Genomic DNA, 24,376 nt, shown 5'->3' on the forward strand with positions numbered 1-24,376 from the left:
TTCAGTATGTGATAAAGTAAAACTACTATGAGCTTCAAAAGGTAATGACTTGCTTCTATCATGTTGGAAATCATCCTCAGAGTAGACTATTTTAGGAAGAATAGATGATTTGCAATTACTTTTCTGACTGAACTGTGATTCTTTAAGTACAGAATAAATGGTACTTATATTCTTGGGTTGCAAATGCTTTGAGTTATCAGACTCTTTTTGGTTCTTCTTCTTGTCTTCATATGGTGAGCCAACTGCACTACCAGATGGGATTTTGTGAGGGATGCTGGAAGATGTCTCCAGAGAGAGTTGTCTTTCATTTAAAAGTTTCTTGTTCAGATGGGCATAAATCACACTCTTCTTGTCTTCATATGGTGAGCCATCTGCACTACCAGATGAGATTTTGTGAGGGATGCTAGAAGATGTCTCCAGAGAGAGATGTTGTTTCTTGTTCAGTTGGGCATAAATCACACATTTTTCATCCATCATATCACCCTTGTCTTTCTCTCTGAAGCCACTGCTCAACAGTAAACTGCCTCTTTCTGGTAGTGGTGGACTCCGATCAAAGTGCTAATAAAAGAAGGAAAATAAAAACAAGTTAACAGCATTCATCAGATATGATCACCCTAAAGAGAGAGATCTGGGGTAATCATTTCTGATGATCTTAAGGTGATCAAAACAGGTAGATAAAGCAATGGCAAAAAGCTTGACCAGCAGGAAAAGGAAGGTGATAAGTGTCTTTGTATAAGCCTTTGGTGTGGCTGTATTTTCAGTACTGTATACAATTCTTGAGACCATACCTTTAAAAGGATATAAACCGGATAGTGTTGGTCTTAAGGACAGCTATTAAACTGGTCAAGTCTTCATCATAAAGAGATATGATAGAGACATCTAATGCATTCACGGAATAAATGCACAGGAGGTGAGCCTCTTTCAGTGTGAGGCCCTAGAACAAAGGGTCAAGGGACAAGGATGAAATTGAATAGACTCTGGAGAATTATTCAACAATATTTCTCTACATAAAAGTTGGTGGAGATGTAGAATAGCTTCTCAATGAAAGTAGTAGAGACGAGGACAGTATCTGAATTCAAGAAAGCATGGGACAAGCACAGAGGATCTCTGAGGGAGAGGAAGAGATTTTAGAACTGAACAGTGGGTATGAATAAGCAGACTGGATAGTCTGTATGGTCTTTATCTGCCATCATGTTCCGTGTTTCTATATAATTTTTATGAGGTGTTATATGGTGTACTAATATATACAAGAACATACTGGTGTACTAATATATACAAGAACATACTGAAGGACAGCAGTTCTCAGTCAAGTATAAAATATGTTTGGAATGCTGCCCTAGTTTGAATTCTTTTAGATTATTGGTATTTGTAAGGTACATAATGAATAGGATAATTACTACTACTACAAATGATTATTTCTAAAGCAGTACCAAGCATACTCAGCACAGTACAGAAACATATAAGAGACATATGGGACTAGATTCTATATATGGCACCTGAAAAATCCGTGCAGCAAAAAAATATGCCTAGGAGTATTCAACATAGTATGCCTAAATTTAGACGTACTTTATAGAATAGACCTAAATTTATATGGTTTATAGAATACACCGAGCACCCATCCATGAGATTAAATTTAGTCACGGGCAGTTACACCAAGTAAAACTTGGTATAAATCCCAACACCTAAATTAGGCGCAGACAGGGTGTATTCTATAACAACACGAATAGATTTGACAAACACCCATGACTCACCCATTCCACGCTCATGGCCACGCCCCCTTTCAACTATGTGACTTAGAATTTACACGCATCACGTTGCAGAATATACTTAGTTGTGTGCATAAATTCTATTTAATGCCTATTAGTGTCAATAATTGCTTGTTCAGTGGCAATTATCAACACTGATTGGCTTGTTAACTAATTAAGCTGCATGCGCAAATCTGGAATATGACCGGATTTGTGTGTGCAACTTAAATCACACTATATTGAATCTGGGGGATGGTGCTTACAATCTAGTCAAAAGGGCTGGCAGAACGCAGTAAACAGGGTAATGAATGGCAGGGGGGAGCAACATTCGGAGGGCACCAGAGACTGCCATGCTTACCCTTGTTTACCCTTCCATCCACTGCCACAGCAATGCCACCATCCCCTTCCCACGTACTACTACCTTGCCGCTCACCCTGGTGATGTAGTGGCCTCTGCGGTTGTAGGGGCATGAAAGAATCCCACTCTTTCCTGCCCGCTGCCGCTACTCCGTCTCCAGCACTCTCCACTTTTCTCTTCTGTGCTGCGGACGGCCCTGCCATATTTTAAAAATGGCTGCCAAGGCTTCATCTCGGCAGCCACTTTGGGAAAACACAGAGGCAGCACCCGCAGCACAGAAGAGAAAAGCAGAGAGCGCCGGAGACGGAGTAGCGGCAGCGGGCAGGAAAGAGTGGTATTCTTTCCTGTCCCCGCAGCCACAGAGGCCACTACACCACCAGGGCGGGCGGCAAGGTAGGACTCTAGTATGCGGAGGGGATGGCAGCATTACTGTGGGGGGGGGGGAGCAGGTTTTGCACAATATAAGTCGGGGGGCAGGTTATGGCACAGTATAAGTCATCATAAGGACAAAATATAAGGAAGCCAATGGACTGCATTAGGGGCTTAAAGCCCATTTAGTTATGTTAAAACAAATGAGAGATCTGCATGAAAGAAAATATATTTTTATGAAAACCACTTGTCCCTGAAACATGCTCAAAACAGAATAATCCATTTGTACAAAAGAGATGAGATGAAGATGTGATGCCATGTGCCCCAATGAAAGAAGAGTTTAATTTTACTTCCAATCTTTATAACACCAGCCTTCCCACGGCAGATTACAACAACAGTTAAGATGAACCCATCAGTAAACAGGATATTCTCTCTGAAATTTGGCCATATATTACTGTATTTATAGAACAGTGTAGAAAAAGGAGCACAAAATATAGCCTTTATTAGTGCTGTTTCCACCAGCTACAATAATTTGTTTAAGCAGTTTTAGTGATATTCAATTTTATTTCATGATATTTATATCTACATATGGGAAGCTTTCAAATAAATTAAAAAGCTGTCAAGTAAAAAAAAACAATTTTGTTCTTCACCTTTTAAGGCACTGGGCTGAAAAAGGGTGCGAGGTGGGAGAAGGGGGGAAGGAGAAGAGATACTGGACCAGAGGGCAGGGTGCCAACTGATAGTTTGCAGGGGGTGCGCCAGAACCCCAACCACCGGCCCTGCCAGTCAAGATGAATATGTATGACAAACATGAGATACTAGGAAAATATATTATGGACAAGTCGTTAAGATATCAAAAAACAACCTCAAAAAGTGAGTTTTTAATCTAGATTAAAATATGGCTAGAGAGAGCATGATTCACCACTCAGGAAGCTTGTTCTAGGCAAACAGTGCAAGGTTAAAACAGTGGCGATGGGAGTCAGTAATAGCAGAGAAGAGAGACTTGCCCGATGAAGTTCACAAGGAAAAGTATGGGGAGAGAGAAGATATGCAATGAACTCCAGGGTGAATACATTTCTAGATGAGCAATACAATTTTGTAATAACATAACAGAGAAAATACCATCTTGACCAGTTAGCTCTGGGTGGTTTACAATAAGTAACACTATATAGATAAAAATCATACTATATACAATGGCACATTAAGAACCCCCATTTATGTATTTTGTGAACTACCAAGTTTTCAAAAGTTTGCAAAAGGTTAAGGGGCCCTTTTAACAAGTAGTGCTAAAAAGTGGCTTGCGGTAGCCCCAACACAAAGCTTTCCCACACTCTGAGGCCACTTTTAGCACCGCCAGTAAAAGGCAGATTTTTCTATTTTCCTATAATGGACATGCGCTAATTTCCTCATTAGCGCATGAACATTAGCATATGAGCCCGTATTGCCACATATTTTGTAGGTGTTAAGGGAACATGTGCTAATCCTGTGCTAATTGGTTAGCACAGCTACACGATGATGTAGCTGTGCTAACCAATTAGCGCAGAACACGCCTACTCTCTGCCTCCAAACACACCCCCAGCACTAAAAAATACATTTGATTTTTTAGTGCACGGGTTGTGCACACCGATTCCAAAACTACCGTGGGATGCATGTGGCAGGCTTCTTGGTGCTCTGCTAGGCTGTAGCTTATTTCATAATCTACTTTGCCACAATGTCCTCAGGTGTCCAGCAGTAGGAACAGAATGGATGCTTACCAAATCAGCCATTTTAGCAACATACGAAATCTAACACCTTTGTTTATGATTTTTATTTTTATAAGATGAGAAAATCCTATTGCTCATCTTCAAATTCATTCACCCTGCAACTTATTACTTATCTTCCTTTTCCCTATACTGTTTCTCGTGAACTTCGTTCGTTCATCTGACAAGTCACTCTTTTCCACCTTAATATACTTGCTTGCTCTTTCATTCATTCATTCTTAAATTTCATACTGCTCTAATGGTTTGGAGGAGTAGCCTAACGGCTAAAGCAGTAGGCTGAAAACCTAAAGAACTGGGCTCGAATCCCACTGCACCTCCTTGTGACTCTGGGCAAGTCACCTAACTCTCCATTACCCCAGGAATAAAAACTTAGATTGTGCGCCCTCTAGGGACAGAGAAAGTACCTGCACATAATGAATATAAACCACCTTGGTTGTACCACAGAAAAACAGTATGTCAAATCCATGATCCTTTATCCACTTTCATCATCTAAGAACTAAGAGGCTCTTCTACTAAAATGCATTAAGTTTTGGGCTTAACACACTATAACACAGAATTTTAACATGTGGAAAGCCCAAAACTAACACTGCATGCAGGCCATGTGTTAACATTCAGATTAATGCACACGGTACCTGCTCCAGGTTATTACTTAGGCCCCCTTTTAAAAAGCCATGATAGCAGCTGGCGGTGCAGTATTGCCGACAGCCCATTCACTTTGCCTGTCTCTTGGGCCCTGCGCATGGAACGGGTAACATTTCAGAAAATGCTACCCTAGAGGATCTGGATTTGAGCTTTCTACCTAAGAGCCTAAATTTGGCTTCCAGAACCTCTCTCCCACATTTTCTAGTATGTCATTGGTACCCACATGTATCAAGACAACCGGCTCCTCCCCAGCACTATCTAAAATCCTATCTAGGTGATGCGTGAGGTTCGCCACCTTCGCACCAGGCAGGCAAGTCACCAGGCGATCCTCACGTCCACCAGCCACCCAGTTAGCTATATGCCTAATGATCGAATCACCAACTACAACAGTTGTCCTAACCTTTCCCTCCCAGGCAGCACTTGGAGACATAGCCTCGGTGTGAGAGGATAGTACATCCCCTGGTGGGCAGGTTCTGGCTACAGGAGTACTTCCTACTTCACCAGGGTGATGCTCTCCTTCTAGGAGACCTCCCTCCTCCAAGGTAGCACAGGGGCTACCAGACTAGAGGTGGGACTTCTCTACAACATCCCTGTAGGTCTCCTCTATGTACCTCTCTGTCTCCCTCAGTTCCACCAAGTCTGCTACTCTAGCCTCAAGAGAACAGACACGTTCTCTGAGAGCTAGGAGCTCTTTGCATCGGGCACACACATATGACATCTCACCAACTGGGAGATAATCATACATGTGACACTCAATGCAAAAGACTGGATAGCACCCCTCTCGTTGCTAGACTTCTGTCTCCATCAATGTTTTTTAGTTTTTCAATAATTTAAAAGTTGCTATAGTATTAAGGATATTAGTCTAATATAAAAGTGTCTTTTAGTTTATATGTATATTGTATGATTTATTTAGTATTTCCTTCTTAGATGATAATGAAATGTATTTAAAACTCTGTAAGAGCACTCCTTGCTTGTTACCCTAATTACAATAACTGACTATAAATGAAGAGTTGTCCTAGGGGTGGGTGGGTGGGAAGATTAAACTAGATCCTGCAGTGCCTGCTAGATTCTATCTGTTAATGCTGTGGTACAAAGTTTATAAAACTAAGTGGAAAAGACTATGGAGATTAGTTGATAAAATTTGCTTTTTATATTTTTATTTTGCCTATCACTAACCTACAATTCCTCCTTTAAACCCCAATCTTTAAGTTCCCAAAGCACAAAGCAAAATAGCGTTCACTCTATATAGTTTTGAATCTAAGGGGCCTTTTTTTAAACAGGCTCTTTGAAGTTGACTCAGCAACCTATGCAAGTATTCTACTTCCCCACACCCTGTCTCCTGTTCTCAGTCTAAACTCCTTGGATGGAACAGTGGTGGGGTGAGGGGGAAGACAGAGAAATGGGACAATGCTGCATGATGGGGGAAGGAAAAATAGAGAGACAGGAGTATTGGAGGACAGGCCGGTGACGCTGAATGGAGGGGGGAGGAAAGAGAGACAGTTTAATGCTGGAGGATAATAGACAGAGGGGTGATGTTGGATGGTAGGGGCATAAGAGAGAGGAGATCCTGGAAGCCTAGGGCAGAGCAGGGTAGGAGAGAGGACAGAAGAGATCCTAGATGCCCAGGGCAGGGCAGAGTAGGGGAGGAGACAGAAGAGATCCTGGATGCCTATGACAGGGCAGAGCAGCTGTGGGGGGAGCAGATCCTGGTTGGCTGTAGTGGGGAGAGGAGATTCTGGATAGGAGAAACTAGATGGAAGGGGAAAGGAGAGAGACTGAATGGGACTGAATGGAAGAGGATAGAGAGAGGGGAGGCAATGAATGGAAGGGAGAAGGGGAGATGCTGGATGGAAGAGGATAAGAGAGAGAGAGATGGGAGATGCTGGGTGGAAGGTGGAGGGTGAGAGACAGGAGTGAAGGGATTGGGAGAGAGAACAGAGTCACTGGATGAAAGGGGGAGAGAGATGGAGGAGATGCTGGATGGAAGAGGGGAAGAGAGGGGATGGGATGGAAGGAGAAAGGATGGACTAGGGGGAGAGAAGATGGAAGGAGGAGAGAAATGGATTAGTGGAAGTCTGGGGAATGGGAGAGCTGGAATGAGGGAAAGAGGTGGAAACTTGTAGATTGATGCAGTAAAATGAAGTATTTGAAGACTGATTAGAGAGGCAGAAAAATAAGTGGAAGAAACTGGAAGGAAAGGATCAGTGCTGGATATGGATATTTTGAAGGAAGAAGACAGGAGAAAAAAAAAGACAAATGGAAAAGGAAACCCTGGCAAGAGAGTTATGAGGAAAGCAGACAGCAGACACCAGAGACTGGTTTCAACACAATTAGAAAAATTAAATGAAAACATTCTGGTAATAATTTGTGCTCATCCACTCATCACATTGAGTTTTGTCGGCAGTGAATTATGTGGCAAATTTGTTAATTTTCTGTGTGTAGCCCTCTAAGGATAGTACTGACATTCATGTGACCCTCTGTATAGGAAGGTTGCCGACCCCTGAGAAGGCCTCTAGCCAGCCCCTTCAGATTTGGGTGTCCTGGAGGGGCATAATCGAAAGGGACGCCCAAGTTTAGCTGAGGACATCCTCGCAAAATGTCCAGATGTAGGGGCAGGGAAAACCCATATTATCGAAACAAGATGGACGTCCATCTTTCGTTTCAATAATACGGTTGGGGACACCCAAATCTTGAAATTTAGGTTGTCCTTAGAGATGGTCGTCCCTAGACTTGGTCGTTTCTGATTTTCGGTGATAATGGAAACCAAGGATGCCCATCCCAGAAATGACCAAGTGCAAGCCCTTTGATCATGGGAGGAGCCAGCATTCGTAGTGCACTAGTCCCCCTGACATGCCAGGACACCGACCGGGCACCTTAGGGGGCACTGCAGTGAACTTCTTAAATTGCTCCCAGGTACATAGCTCCCTTACCTTGTGTGCTGAGCACCCCAAATCCCCCCCAAACCCACTACCCACAACTGTACACCACTACCATAGCCCTTATGGGTGAAGTGGTGAACCTAGATGTGGGTACAGTGGGTTTTGGAGGGCTCACATTTACCACCACAAGTGTAACAGGTAGGGGTGGGATGGGCCTGCCTGAAGTGCACTGCACTCAAACTGCTCCAGGGACCTGCATACTGCTGTGATGGACCTGAGTATGACATTTGAGGCTGGCAAAAAATATTTTTAAAGATTTTTTTTAGGGTGGGAGGGGGTTAGTGACCACTGGGGGAGTAAGGGGAGGTCATCCCAGATTCTCTCCGGTGGTCATCTGGTCAGTTCGGGCACCTTTTTGTGCCTTGGTTGTAAAAAAAACTGGACCAGGTAAAGTCATCCAAGTGATCATCAGGGATGCCCTTCTTTTTTCCATTATGGGTCGAGGACGTCCATGTGTTAGGCACGCCCAAGTCCCGCCTTCGCTATGCCTCCAACACTCCCCCATGAACTTTGGTCGTCCCTGTGACGGAAAGCAGTTGGGGATGCCCAAAATCAGCTTTCGATTATACCGATTTGGGCGACCCTGTGAGAAGGACACCCATCTTCCGATTTGTGTCAAAAGATGGGCGTCCTTCTCTTTTGAAAATGAGCCTGCTAGTATCCCCAATTGTCTGTTCAGCTTCAGGGTTGAGACATAACCTTGAACTTTGGAAACATACTGATAGTATTACACTAGGAAGCTGTGAAACAAAAAACTACTTTTAGCAGAAATAGTACACACATGAAAGCAAGCTGCTAGAGGAAAAATAGATAAAAGAAATAAAGCAAAAAGAATGCGGGCAAAAGCTGAAACACAGAGAAAACATCTGAAAAGTGTAGAAGTTTACTATTTTATTGCATTTCAATTTCCACGTGGTCCTGACCACTATCAAGTCAGCATCAGCCGTGAACTTTGATAGAAAAAGTATGCAAAGCAGCCTACCTCTGCATTGCAGCTCTTTCTTTCCTTCAGTAAATGCTGCTGCTCCTCCTGCAGGTTTGTTTTACTTTGGGAAGGTATAGTGGATGGGCTTTTTTGAAATGGGAGTGGGTTGCTGGTGGTCTCTTTTTTTAGCGGGACAGCTGAGTAGGTCCCAGGTACTTCCTGGACAGGCAGACCACTGGAGGTGTCTTCACCTCTGGGTTTCTTTTGGTGCAGAGCGGATGCCAGATCAAAAGAAATTTTATCATACACACTTTTGTCAGGTTCCTGGGGGGACAAAATACACAAGCAAGAACTTAAAAAAACAGTATTTTTCTTTTTTCACCAGTGTACTTTGGCTAAGGGTCAGGCAGTGTATGCAAAGGGCATGAAATTTGTGAACTATCTGTTGTCAAGTAGCAAACAGCTTAGTAATTCTAATGATGTCACTATCAGAATTCAACCCACCAGGCTGCAAACCATAAAAACTACTACAAGGTCATAAAAATGATAGGAACAGCTTATTAAGATACTAGTAAAAAAGGCCCGTTTCTGGAGCAAATGAAACGGGCGCTAGCAAGGTTTTCCTCCCCACCCCCCTCCCTCCCTCCCTCCCTCCCTATCTCCCTACCTACCCCTTCGTCGTTGTGAATTTAGGGGATCGACTATGTAAATCGGATATACGGACTATTAGAGATGAACAGCCTATGGGATACATGAAGTGTGACGGGTGTTCTATTTTTCATCCGTTTGGATACAGAAAGTGAAAGTGCCTTGTTGCATTGTAGCTTTTACTATATGAGACGTGGGGTAAGGAATAATATATTATAGAGGAATATATTCGAGTTATTCCCCAAGTTTTCCACATCATCACTGTGACCCCTGATGCAGGTGCTAGTCACCGAAACACGGCCCGTGTCGGATCTTTTTGTCAAGGCTCATTCATTAAAAGGCCATTTTTAAAGGCCCGTGGTGCTGTTTTTCTTTTTTTGTTTGGGTGTTCTATTTGTGACATTACTGTAGAAAGCAAAACGTTTTAGTCAAACTCTTAAAACAGATGTTATGATTACCTGTTCTATAAATTGTAGTTCAAAGAATGTCATCTATATCATTGATGTCCATGTGGAATGTTTTATGTAGGCCAAACGTCTAGAATGTTCAAGACAAGAATGATTGAGCACTGTCATTGTATAATCAAGAGTAAAACTGAAGCTCCTTTCCTTTGCTGTGAATGTGACATTGTTTGCAGTTTAAACATATGTTTTCTGAGCTTCGGTGTATGGTGTTTGATCAGATGCGGGTCTCTTTAAGAGGAGGAGATATTGGACATATTCTGCACCAGCAGGAACAGTGTTGAATTTATTATTTACAATGGAACCCACAGGTTTAAACCGTGCTATTGAGTGGGATGCATTTTTTTTTTGATTGCTGGAGCTTTTTTCATTGAAGGAGTTTTCCTGCTAGTTGATTGGTTGTTTTGCCTTTTGGCATTCTTTTTGAAAGCCAACACCATCTTGCCATCAGTTTGGAGACTGGAGTCCTACCTCCTGATGCAGCTAATGCAAAACAGCTAACTTAAAAACTAACCTGTTCAAAAAGGCATACCCTACCGATCCAACTTAAATGCCTGTACCCTGCAACACAACGAAACCAAAGCTCGTAATGGACATATAATAACTCTTCCTCTCTACGATTCTCTAATGTGTCTGTACACATGAATCTTATTCTACCACAACATTACTGTATTTGTTGAGAGTGGTTAGGGTGGTGGACTTTGGTCCTGGGGAACTGAGGAACTGAGTTCAATTCCCACTTCAGGCACAGGCAGCTCCTTGTGACTCTGGGCAAGTCACTTAACCCTCCATTGCCCCATGTAAGCCGCATTGAGCCTGCCATGAGTGGGAAATACCGGAATTGGCGAACGCCTTTACGGTACTATGTAAGCCACATTGAGCCTGCAAATAGGTAGGAAAATGTAGGATATAAATGTAACAAATAAAAATAAAACAATACTAAAAATAAGAACTACTGGGTCCTTTTACTAAGCTGTGGTAAAAGGGGGCCTGTGCTAGCGTCTGCATGTGTTTCTGACATGTGCCGAGGCACCCTTTTAAAACAATGGGTAAAAAGCTGTCTTTTTTTTTCTCAAAAAGAAATGGCCGTGCAGTGAGTGAATCACTTGCCGCATGGCCATTTCGGAGGGAGCTCTTACCGCCACCCATTGAAGTGGCGGTAAGGGCTCCTGTGCTAACCCAGCAGTAACTGGGCAGCAATTACTGCCGGGCAAGCATTGGCACTACAAAAATAGAAAATATTTTTGTAGCGCCAGAAATGGTGCACACTGGGGGTGGGAACTATCGCTGGGCTGTTGTGGTAGCCCAGCAGTAGTTCCAGATTGGCTCACGGCAAGCCTGTTGGTGCTCACCAATCCTTTAGTAAAAGGGCCCCTACTTGTCCTGAAAGACAAACAGAACGTTGGGCTTATTAACTGACAGATATAAATACAGATTTAAAATAATAATAATAAACAATTCTATTCTTCCAAAGAGGATTTAAGTGTCAGATTTTGAAACTTTACCTCTGGAGTGGACTTTTCATACTTCATGCTTCAAAACTACAAGCATGTCTACATTTCCATCATCCTCACAGAAATATATGGGAAAATGAATAATTTTGCATTACAGCAGTTAATGAAAGCCTCCCTACCCACTTAGGAGGGAAGTTATCAACATGGCCTACTGTTAAGACATGTTATACTACAGGTCTGAAATCCTTATTCACCTTCTATCTCCCAACTCCAAGACTGTTTGAATGTGGTTTCCAGCTGGCTTGGGAACCATAAGTTCATTCTTAACAAGCAAAAAATTGTAGCTTGTTAAATTTCTGGTGGTTTCCCTCCTTCGGCCCTCCCTTTGTATCTGTTTGACGCTCAAATTGCTCCATTGGAATCTTTTCATTATCTAGGTGTTCTATTAGATTCTTGATTGTCATTTTCTGCTCAAATTTCCAAGTTATGCAGATCTGGTTTCTTTGTCCTGTCACAGTTATGTTCTATCCAAAGTTATCTAGATTATGGCACATTGCATGCTTCAATCCTTTCACTATTTACCAAAAGAAATTGCAAACTTTACAAAACACCACTATGAGGCTTCTCTATAACGCACATTGGTCTGACCATATTTCTCCTTTTCTTAAATTGCATCATTGGTTTTCAGTAGAACAATGGGTCACTTTCAAAGTTCTTATGCTTAACTTTCAAGCCCTTCAATTGGCATCCCTCTCTATCTCTCATCCCTCACTATCCCCTACTGTCTGTCCTGCTCCCTTCGTTTGCTCAATGACCATCATCTCACTAACTCGAAACAAGCCATTCTAGAATCTACATGACATCGAGCATTCTATTTTGCAGCACCAGCCCTTTGGAATTCTCTGCCCCCACCTATCCGAGTAGAATCATCCCTAAAGAAATTCAAATCCCTACTTAAATCCTGGCGTTTTCAACAAGCCTCTTCCACAACTTGAACAAAGTGTTTTCGATGTCTCACTGTGTGTAATCCTCTTTTCTATTGGTTTACTGTTTTTTCTGTTCTTTACTTTTGTTCTTTCCTATTTAAATTGCAGTTCCTTTTCTGTGTGTTATATGCTTTATTTTTAAATTTGTACACCTCTTTGAACTATACATTAGCAAAGGTGGTATAGCAAGTCTGAATAAATAAATTTCATGCAATGAGACCTAGTTACTAATGGCTGGGATTAACAGTAAAATAGCCCATCTTAATGGTAGCCCACATTGATAATTTCCCCCTTAAACCATCTATAACTTAGTTTATGCTGTGCCCTATGAAATGTTTGGTTTTGTGTTGACTTCTGTTATTAATTCTTACAGAACAAGGATCAGGTGCACAGATGTCCTAGGAAGACACCCTACTATCAGTTTATTTATTTATTGCATTTGTATCCCACATTTTCCCACCTATTTGCAGGTTCAATGCGGCTTACATTGTTCCGTCATGACAATCGCCATTTCCGGAGTGAGAGATACAGTGGTATTACAATAAAGATCCTAATTGATATAGTAGACTGAGCAGTCAGTTATAAGGAGTTCATATACGGAATAAGCGATAGGGTGGTATTGCGTTAGAGTTCATTCGTGGTGGAGTAGACCTTGGTAGTCAAGTATAGAGCATTAGGTTTTATCCAGTTCAGGCTTGAATTTCGTTGTTTGGTAGTTAGGATGGATCGTTGTGGTATGCCTTGTTAAACAAGTTGGTCTTCAGTGATCTCCGAAAGTTAGTTAGGTCGGGTATTCTTTTCACGGCGAGTGGTAAGGCATTCCATAGCTGCATGCTTATGTAGGAGAAGCTGGATGCGTATGTTGTTTTGTATTTTAGTCCTTTGCAGCTGGGGTAGTGGAGGTTCAGGAATGTGCGTGCTGATCTTTTAGTGTTCCTGGGTGGTAAGTCTATGAGGTCTGACATGTAGACCGGGGCCTCTCCGTAAATGATTGTATGAATCAGAGTGCAGTTATCTAGTATGGCTGGTTCTCCCTCAACAGCAAATACCCATGTTTTTTTACATACCTGTATATAAGAGTCTGTGAGAAATTCTCCAAAGGGCTCAATTGCAGAAGTCTGGTAGTACTTTATCAATGCTCCGAGGCTCTTGTGTGAGTAGTTATCTCCTGAGACAATGTAGTAACCATTCGTTAGTTGGTTAATAATGAAATGACGGCATCGATCTTTACCCCTGGAATTGGAAAGTATTTTGTAAGTCTAAAGGAAAAGACTTATAAAGGGTGCTCCACCTAATCATAATCCCACACTCCCTCGGAGCTCCAAATATATCACTTTTTTACCATGCCTATTGGACAACAGAGACCCACAATATGGGTGAACATATAAGGAAAATGATTAGTATTATTATTATTTTTAGACCGCACTGGAGGGAGTTGCTAGCGGAGGGGTGCAGGGCTTACAACAAGCATGGTACTCCCATCTGAAGGAAATGTGAGAGGTCCATGGTGGCTGGACAATTAAAGGAGGGGCTGCACATGGTGAGGCTCAGTTGAGAGGAGATGGAGTAGCTCTTACCCTCTGCTCTGAGAGGCCCTCAGTCCTGAAACTCTGGCTACCTGAACCTGGAGCATCACTGGAGGCAGAGGCTCAGCTTCCATTGCTTCGGCTGGCCGGTGAGTGGACTCCCCCCCCCCCCCTCAGGCAAAGCGGGAGCAGGCACTTGCCCATAATTGGGAACACCAGCTCTTAGGAACACCCTGGAAGCCCTAGGGATCCTTTCCATAATTGCATCTCCATGCCTAAACAACAAAGGCCAATGACCTTGGTCTCCATAAAGGACATGTATGCTGCAAAATCTTGAAATTTGGGAAAGGGCACTAATAGCCTGGCTAAGTAGCCGTCTCCATCCCCCTCCACTGCTCCTAGTTAAGGACACTCTTTAAGACTCCACAAGCAATATGAGATCTGGTTCTCAAGGAAATCAGAGGGGCCAAGATGTAAATAGTGGACTTGGTAAGGGCAAGATAGCAGGATAGATTTAAAGCCCTGACCACTCGAATGGACTCACTTGAATCCAGGATCCTTATACTGGAAGAAGATTAGACAGAGGAGAAATCCTCTAGGGGCATGTTGCAAAAGTAAGTGGACTACCTGTTAGATAAAATGGAGGACCAGGAAAATAGAAGCCGACTGTCTAACCTATGAATCCTGAGAGTCCCAGAGGGCAGAGAAGGTAGAGATCCAGTGTGACTTATGTTCAAAACTTGCTTTGTGCCTGTTTTCATGAGACTATGGCATCGCTGAAGTATGAAATTGAAAGAGCTCATAGGGAACTGCAGCACAGGCTGGAGTCTACACTCCCCCTGTGAGCTTCTGTGGTGAAGCTACTGCACTATCGAGAGACAGAATCAGTGCTCTGGAAAACAAGTCAGCTTAGTTTGTTCTTAAGACCAAGCAGAGGTTCAGATTTTTCCAGACTTGTGTCTAGAAACTTTACGAAAGCACAAGGAACTCTTTCAATGAGTGGAGGAGTGGCCTAGTGGTTAGGGTGGTGGACTTTGGTCCTGGGGAACTGAGGAACTGAGTTCAATTTCCACTTCAGGCACAGGCAGCTCCTTGTGACTCTGGGCAAGTCACTGAACCCTCCATTGCCCCATGTAAGCCGCATTGAGCCTGCCATGAGTGGGAAAGCGCGGGGTACAAATGTAACAAACATAAAAATAAAAAATATAAAAAATATAAGGCGGAGATACAAAATAGGGGTCTGTGAATAGGGTTGTGGTACCCTGCCAAATTGGTGGTGACAGTGAATGGCAGGCGGAGATTCCTGACTACCCCAAAGGAAGCCCAAAACTTCATTTCAGACCTGGTTAAAGGGTCTTGGGCTCCAACTGAAGCTCCAACACAGAGACCCTGATGGGACCTGGAGCGTACTACCATGCCAGTGCCGGGAGACCAACACCTGCCCCCAAAATGCTGGAGCCCTGCATGGGGAATGGATGTTCCTTGCCAATTGCTTCGGCTTTGCATAATGAGGACCTGGAAGAGGAGGATGGCCTTGGTTTGGCAGAGTTTTCAAGTGAAGAGAGCCCCTAGACTTTGAGGGCCCCTGGCCTAGTGTCCTCTGCAGAGCATGCCTCTTAGCTTGTCCCGTCTATGGAGAACTCAATCACTACTTCTTAAAGTGACTGTTTGGTTGACTATTATCAGTGCTAAATGATTATTACTTCATATGGAAATACTGTGTTTTCTACGGAGGGTGGGAATTGTTTAGGGCCAGGGGCCTTGAAGGGCTGGTTGGTGGGTGCCTGGGAGGGGCTGGGGATGGAAGGTGGAAATGGATTGGGATTCAGGGGGATATGGGGTGGGGAAGAGGTGGGGTGGGGTTGAAGGGGAGAGGGAGCTTGTACAGTGGGTGATTGGGCCGAGGGTTGGTAATCTGGCTAAGTGGCAGTTGTTTGCTTTGTTGATGGATATGGATTTCCTGATGGGAAGGTACATGTTTAATGCTGAGGGGAGCTACCTGGACTACGAGAGTGGAGATTAGTTGGGGGGGGGGGGTGCGAGCAGCTTGGACATACGCTCTAGCCATGTCTTCTTTGGATTAGGAGTTGGGCTACTGGGGCCTTTTGTAGGATGATATGGTACACTTATTTTCCTGGAATTTGGGGTAGCATCTCATTGCCCATTAAACATAAGAAAATCCTTCAGACCCTACAGCGACATCAGGCAGATGCAGCTTTTCTACAAAGTACCCATCTCTCAACGTCTGAACACAAGAAATTGAAAACTTGGTGGGTGGAGATTTGTGTCGCAACCCCAGTTAGGGGAAAGAAGGGGGGAGTGGGAATTCTGTTGCGGAGAGGGAAGGTGACCCAAATTCAGTGGGTACAGGGGCGATTTATTTGTAAGTTCCTTCTAGATAGGCAAGAACTGGTGCTGTGCAATGTTAATGCTCCAACCACTATGATGCTCATTTTTATCAGAGGTTACAGAATACTTTGTTGCAGTATTGGTAATCTTCCTATTGCTCAAGGTGAGTATTTCAATAGGGTTTGGGACCCCTCTGTTGATAAGTCAGTTACCACTAGACATGAGCATTTCAACATTAACAGAGGTCTTCCACCCCTCTGTCAGCTTTTAGATCTCTTGGACATCTGGAGAGTTTTACACCCCCAAGAATGAGACTATACTCATTCTTGGAGGTGAATTCCCTGTCCTGGGCACAGGGAATGCACTCTCAAATTGATTACATTTTACTGTCCTCCTCCTTAATGTCATTTATGCAGGGGACGGAGGTTGGTCCATGTGAAATTTCTGACCGTGCAATGACCTGGGTGGATTGGGTAGATGTAAATGATAGGACTGAGCCTTTAGTGTGGAAATTTTCCCTGGATTTCTATGGCTAGGTTTTTAGACTATCTCTTAGAATGCTGGCACAAGTATGAGACCAATAATGCAGAGCACAAGGATAACCCTATCCTATTCTGGGAGGCGGTGAAGGTGATACTACGGGGAGATATAATGTTATTTGAGTTTCAAAAAGAAATCTAGAGATCAGGACATTATCCGTCTGTCTCGAACTGCAAGTCAAAGCAGCCTGTCAGAGACATGGGTCCTTATCTTCTGAGGTCATTAAGCAAAATTTAACTCTGTAGACAGCTTTAAATGAACCGTTTCACCAAAGAGCCACAAAGTCACTAACTTATTACAAGTATCACTTATACAAACATGGTAATAAAGGGGAAAGACTTTTGGGCTGGCTAGTGATTACTCACAAAGGGCCTTGACAGGTGGTGGACTTAGGGATGGAGGAGTTAAGATGCTACATACTAATGCTTAGATTTATCAAACTTTTCAGGACTACTATGTAGCACTATATACCACCCTTGTGGAGGAGGGGCTTCAGAACTCCATGTATTTGAAAAATATAGCTACTCCTAAATTAAAGACTTGCTAAATTCCCCATTAACACCAGATGGAATAGCTTGGGTGATTAAACAGAGTCCCTTGTTAAAGGCCCTGGGCTCTGACGGCTATAGGGTAGAATTTTATAAACTTATAGGGTTGCATGTTATACTGCCCCTCACAGCCATGTATAGAGCCTGTTTGGACTTCCAGGCACTTCTGGGAGAGCTGAGTCTGGCCCAAGTTGTAGCCCTCCCTAAACCTGGCAAGGATCCCCTGCTTCCGGAATTTTACCGCCCTATATCATTGTAACATTTTGAAACCAAACTACTGGTCAGAGTGATGGCGAATAGATTAGCCAGATGCTCCTCACACTAGTGCATAAGGCCCAGGTGGGCGTCGTTCGGGGTTAGTACATAACCAAGAACAAGAAGATATTGACCTCTCTTGAATGCAGAGAGCGTACCACAGTGCCCTCGATCTTGATTAATTTCTATGCCAAAAAGGCATTCGACATGGTTAAATGGGCCTTTTTGTACAACACATTACTTCACTATGATTTTGAAGGTCAGTTCTTGAATACAATCTGCACCCTTTACTCAGGCCCTCATGCCAGTGTGGATCAATGGACGACATTCAGGGTAATTCCCTATACATAGGTGGACCCATCAGGGCTGTCCCCTGTCTCCACTTTTGTTCGTTTTGACACTGGACCCTCTGATTAAAGATGTTATTTTAGCTCCAGCAGAGAAAGGGGTGGGGTCGACCAAGCATATTTTTAAGATAGCAGCATTACAGGAGCTGCTGAGTATATTTTTCTGTAATACGTGGACTACTCTGGCTTTAAATTAAATCTTTCCAAATCAGAAGATTTGGCCACCGAGGACTCGGTATACCAGACATGGAGAGGGACCTTTCCATTGAGGTGGACCACACAGTCTTTTAGTTATTTGGGGACCAAAAATATAAATGCAGAGAACACAAAAACAGCTAGCATGTGGCCATTTTCGGGAAAAAAAAGAGATGTTTTGCTGTTTCAATTCGGAGTTGGGCAATTTAGCACAAAACGTCCAAAGTCCGACTTAGTCGTAATACCAAAAATGCCCCTCCACATATTGCATAATAAAGTACATGCATGAAATGTCATTATATCTGAGTCTCATCCTGTTCTGTGATTATAATCTTATTAATGTTGTGCTGTGCATTACATTTCAGCATTAAAAGAGCTTTTCCAACAACACAGGTTTACCTGTATGACAGTATGTAGCCAATTGCCTTGTCACTTAATCTTATAAGAAAACAGCCCTGGCCTTTCTCTTTCAGCAGGTCTTCAGCATCCCTGTTCAAAGACAGTGAGATACACAATAAGCTTAACATATAATAGACGTCTATTTCATAGACCACACTTCATTAGAATCCAACCAAGCGTATAAATACAAAGGCAGAAAGAAATGGTAATGAGTTCTCAGCTTCCAAGAAGAACACCAAGGTATCAGTTCAAATCAATCTATAAATCCTATGGTCCAATAATTGTGTTGGGTCTAATAAAACGATGTATTGCTGTTGCTGTTCCTTACTATTCAAGTATAGCTCACCAGGGGCGCAGCCAGACTTCGGCAGGAGGGGGGTCCAGAGCTCGAGGTGAGGGGGCACATTTTAGCCTCCCCCCCCCCCCCGGTGCCGCCGACACCCCCTGCCACCACCAACAACAACTTTGACCCCCCCCCCCCCGCCGACGACCCTCTCGACCCCCCTCCCACCGCCAACCCTTCCCCGCCGTCACCATCGCTTACCTTTGCTGGCGGGGGACCCCAACCCCCGCCAGCCGAGGTCCTCTTCTTCCTTCATTCTGTTTCTGAGTCTGACAGCCTTGTGATCTGCAGGGCTTCGTTCTGTTTCTGTGAGTCTGACATCCTGAACGTTGTACGTGCAGGACGTCACTCAGAAACAGAACGAAGGAAGAAGAGGACCTTGGCTGGCGGGGGTTGGGGTCCCCCGCCAGCAAAGGTAGCAGACGGCAACGGTGAGAAGGGGGGTCGAGAGGGTCGTCGGCAGGGGGGTCCAGGGCCAAATCTACGGGGACCCAGGCCCCCGTGGCCCCACGTAGCTACGCCCCTGCAGCTCACACAATATGAACAAACCAAAGGACTCCATCTTAAAGCTTTTGGCCTGTGTGTTTGAACAAGATAAAAATGACGCAGATTTATGTCAGCTACCTGTTGTTCTCTTACTCTAGAATTTGTCTATTTGCTTCACAAGGCGATCAATTATGCTCAATAACTATTGGTTTGAAGCAGATTTTTTTTTTTTTTTTGCTTTATTGCATGCCTGGGCTCTTAATTTCAAGTTCCTCTAAGGAAATGAAAGATAAAGGTCAGTAGATACACAAGGACAAAACCAAGATCGGCTAGACCTATCCTTGGTGACCTAGAGAACCCTTATAGTTCATATAAATTACCAGATGGCTATGTCTTTTGAGATGGGCTAAATCAACCTGGTCATCTGGTCTTTTATCCATATGTTTGTATTTCCAGTTTACGTAAGAAAAGCAAATTATAGATACCTTGGGGTTTGCTCAATCGGTCTATAATGATCTGAAGTCATATTGAAACACTATAACAAGTATCACAGCACATCAGTAATTATTGTGGATCATTCCATGTATATCAAAGCCCATAGAAATAAATCAATCTGGGATCAATTCCCAGCTTAGATCCTCCACGTCTCACATCAGCCAGGAGAATGGATGCTGTAGAAGCAATATTCAAAATCCTTAGCATGTTATTGCCATTGCTAAATAGTGATTCTTAGTATTTAAAGATTGACATGCTATAACATTGTAGAATTACTACTATTGATATTGCAAGGAATGTAAGTGGTTAGCTTTTTTGATGACCCGACACAGCTGTGTTTTGATGAGTGCTTGTGTCAGGGGTCCTTAGTTTTCAATGTAAGTAAGCTTGATATGTTTTCACAAACATCGAGCCTCTCATATAATAAGTGGATCCAACAAGGATACTGCTGCACTTTTCAAACAGCATGGAAACAGAAAAGTTTCACAAACTCAAACTTTGCAGTTATCTTGACAAGTGTGTGAAACTTTATGGATTCAACACTGTTTGAAAAATGCGACAGTGTCCTTGTTGGATCCACTTATTATATGAGAGGCTCGGGGTTTGTAAAAACTCACATTGAAAACCAAGGACCCCGATGCAGGCACTCACTGAAACATGGCTGTGTCAGGTCATCAATAAATTATTAGCCCAAGAGTGACTCCAGTAACATTACCCTGTTTCCCCGAAAATAAGACATCCCCTGAAAATAAGACCTAGTAGAGGTTTTGCTGAATTGCTAAATATAAGGCCTCCCCCAAAAGTAAGACCTAGCAAAGTTTTTGTTTGGCCCTGATGGGACATGGACACAGAAACCTTAATTTTTTTTCACTGCAACCCAAAGATGAAATAACATAAAAGAAATGCAAGAAACAAGACTGAGGTGGAAAATCTATCATCCAGCGGACTCCTACCATCCTCCTTCACGCTTTTGTGAAGATCGACTACTGGTAAGTGAGCCCGGAAAGAAAAGAAACATCCCCCTTGCAGAAATAATAAAAGAAAAGAAAATGAGTAACCGAGCCCTTTTGGCGCTGCTCTATCGCCCAAGGGCTAAGTCAGACTAGAAGGATGGAAAGTGTAGCAAATGTACAGGAGCGCATAAAGCGCCACCAACGGGGAACGGAGCTACCGTAGAATTTGTTTTAACGTTTGTAATACGGTAGGGATGATCCTGCGCCCTAAGCCCTCTCACAACCTCCTGAGACCCCCCAGCCAGAGCAGCCCGGCCCCACATTCCATTACCTTCCCTAGTTCATACCCCTCCTCCATTCCCAGCCCGGCCAGGGCAGCTCTGCTCTGCTCGAGTCCTGCGGTCACTGTGGGTAGATAGGCGAGCCACAGCCTACTCCTGCAGGATACCGCCCCCCACTTCAATACTGTTCCCGACCGCCACAGTCCCCCTACTAGTCCCGCATAAGACATCCCCTGAAAATAAGACCTAGCGCATCTTTGGGAGCAAAAATTAATATAAGACACTGTCTTATTTTCGGGGAAACACGGTATTATCCTCTTGGCCTTCTCCACTTTTTGCTGTTTCTGTCTTCTGTAGAACGTGTTTGTTCTTATCCTGTTTTCTTCAGTGGTTAGCTTTTTAACAGCATAAATCTTTGGCTTTGAAATTTTTATTGTAGATTCTTCAGGATGGCTGAAGCCCTCAGACAGAAGACATCTAGTGCTGGTTTTATACATGAATTAAAACAAACCACACACAAAGCCCTGCATCAAATACTATAACAGTCCTCCTCTACAGAGTCACAGCAAAAGATCTACCCTAGATCAAGAACACAAATCCCAGACACAAGAGAATCAGCACCACCAAAGGCAACTTTTCAAAATGATGTTAGAGGGCTTATCCCAAAAACATCAGCCTACCTGGACAAATTTAGGGGCCCTTTTACTAAGCCGCATAAGCGTCTACGCACACCCAAAGCGCGCCAAAATGGAGTTACCGCCCGACCACTGTGTGGCTCTTGCGGTAATTTCATTTTTGGCACGCATCCGTTACGTGCATCTGAAAAATATTTTTTATTTTTGGGCGCGCATAATGGACACGCACCAAGTGGCATTTGGCACGCGTAGGTCATTACTGCCCGTTTGCCGTGTGAGTCTTTACTGCTAGTTCAATGGCTGGCGGTAAGGTCTCAGACCCAAAATGGACGCGCAGCAATTTTGATTTTGCCGCACGTCCATTTTCAGCAAAAAAAAAGCCTTTTTTTTACAGGCGTGCTAAGAAAAGGATTGGCATGCACCTGAAACCTGCGCGTACACTACCGCAAGCCATTTTTCAGCGCACCCTAGTAAATGGACCCCTTAAGGAGTTAGCTGAACACTGGGGGTGCTCAAGTACCCACAGCACCCACAAAGCTAGCACTTCTGATCAGCACACCCAAGAATCACCTCTAAGGATTTCACTTTTGCTACAATCTTCCACCTGACTTTCTTAAGTTTCATTTATATTTTGTTAACAGTAACATAGTAGATGGCGGCAGATAAAGACCTGTACGGTCCATTCAATCTTCCCAACAAGATAAACTCATATCAAAAGGTATGATGTGATACTACGTATGTATACTTGATCTTGATTTGTCCTTGCCATTTTCAGGGCACAGACTGTAGAAGTCTGCCCGGCACTGTCCTTGTTCTGCAACTACTGAAGTTGTCATCAAAGCCCCACTGCAGCTCATCCAATGGTGTTAATTCTGTCCAACAATGAGATTAACTATAATATCACAATAAGCATTTTAAAAACAAGTATGTGTTTAACTGTTTATGATAAAGCATATATGATGAGCATAATCTCATTTCAACTGGAAGAATATTCCAAAATGTTGCCAATTGGAATATGAATGATTTCTCATAAAAACTTTTCAATTTAACACCTCTGGAAGAGACAAATTGCAACACAAGAGACGCATATGTTCGCCGGCACCCAGAAACACCCAGAAGAGATATCAGTCGGACAATAACCCTCTAAATTTTTTAAACAAATCTTTAAAATGATCCATGCTTCCACCAGAGGCCAGCGCAAGTCAATCAACAATGGAGATGAATGATCAAATTTAGTTCTACAAAAAATAAGTCTGGTGGCTTTACTCTGGATCAACTGTAATCTATATATTTGCCTTTTGAGTGATACCAATATACAAAGAATTACAGTAATCTGTGACAAAACTAACAATTGCACCAATACATACTTTGAAATGATTAGCAATAAACTAAGAATGGACTAATAAAGACCATAGCACTGGCTTTGCTTCTGAATTACTAGCATTGCCATCTAATCCCCGCTAAGTATGTTTGATTTCATGTCTTCCATACAGGATTCCTTTGTGTTTATCCCATGCAATTCTGAATTCAATTACCATTTTCATCTCCACCACCTCCCATGGCAGGGCATTTCAGGTATCTACCACCCTCTTCGTGAAAAAGTACTTCCTAATGTTATTCCTGAATCAGCCCCCCTGCAACCTAAATTCATGTCCTCTAGTTCTACTACCTTCCCGTCCACTGAATGCAGAATAAAAGTGACTCTACTCTATATAATTACAGCACTGTGTCTGAGGATCACATTTTATGCAGTGTGTTGAACCGCTGGCCTTTTTCATCTGTTTAAGATGCTAGCTGTTTGGATCAGTGCAAGCGAATAACCCAGGCTCTCATTGCTTCTCTGTAGTGACACCACGCACATGCTCAGTTTTTGCACAATAACAATGACAGAAATGTAGCATGAGTCCTACTTCCTTGTGATGAATCCATGGAACCAGGCTGGTAATGTGCCATTCTGCAGTATCAGAGGTGCTTGGGTCTCTGTGAACCATTTCAGGGCTACTTCCTTGAGCATCCCTGGGGATGACATTTCAGTTTCTGAAGAGGTTTCCTTCAGTAGGCTTAACTGCTTCTTTTTCTCATCCATTCTGTCTTCAGGTGAAAGCTGGAGTGCTCAACCCCACAGGAAATAAGTTTGACTGGGCTCACTATATTAAGAGCAAGACAAAAGACTCATTTGCTTATTTTCCTAACTGCATCATTCGGTTAACACGTTGTGAATGCTGCTATTGTTTTTAAAATACTACTGCTTTTTCATTTCAACAGAAGGTAAAGCCCTATTGTACCTGAATGTAATGCACCTTGAGCTACTGCTGAAAAGACATGAACTAAATCCAAATCCCCCCTCTCCAGGCAGCAAAAGCTTAGCACATATGGAAGGGCATTTTCAATATGACGTCTAAGTCCGAATTTGGACGTTTTGCAAAAAAACGTCCAAAATCTGAATAGGAAAGAAGGTCATTTTCAAAAAAGAAAAACATCTATTTTTTGTTTTCAAAATTACTGTTTTGAAAAGGTTTTGTGATTTGGACATTTTGTTGTTTTGGTCCATTAAAAAAAAACAACTTTTGAAGTGCAAAACGCACAAAATCAAGCTATTGGGATGTAGGAGGAGCCAGCATTTTTAGTACACTGGTCCCCCTGACATCACAGGAAAGCCTTAGGGCAGTGATGGCGAACCTTTCAGAGACCGAGTGCCCAAACAGCAACCCAAAATCGAATTATTTATTGCAAAGTGC

The 24,376-nt window shown here is 43.1% G+C and overlaps 1 protein-coding gene across 1 annotated transcript in view; it reads right to left on the minus strand.

Annotated features, from left to right (window-relative positions):
• The window catches only part of SH2D7 (SH2 domain containing 7), a 45,958-nt gene extending 22,234 nt beyond the window's left edge, over positions 1-23,724 (minus strand). Inside the window, exons 1-6 of the mRNA XM_030190390.1 lie at positions 23,549-23,724; positions 18,446-18,535; positions 13,354-13,519; positions 8,795-9,061; positions 460-558; positions 54-345 (exon numbers count right to left, since the gene is read on the minus strand). Coding sequence (XP_030046250.1) covers positions 54-345; positions 460-558; positions 8,795-9,061; positions 13,354-13,519; positions 18,446-18,535; positions 23,549-23,724 — 1,090 coding nt within the window. The remainder of the gene's footprint in view (positions 1-53; positions 346-459; positions 559-8,794; positions 9,062-13,353; positions 13,520-18,445; positions 18,536-23,548) is intronic.
• Positions 23,725-24,376: the final 652 nt, after the last annotated feature.

This window comes from Microcaecilia unicolor, chromosome 1, assembly GCF_901765095.1.
Source record: "Microcaecilia unicolor chromosome 1, aMicUni1.1, whole genome shotgun sequence".
NCBI lineage: Eukaryota > Metazoa > Chordata > Amphibia > Gymnophiona > Siphonopidae > Microcaecilia > Microcaecilia unicolor.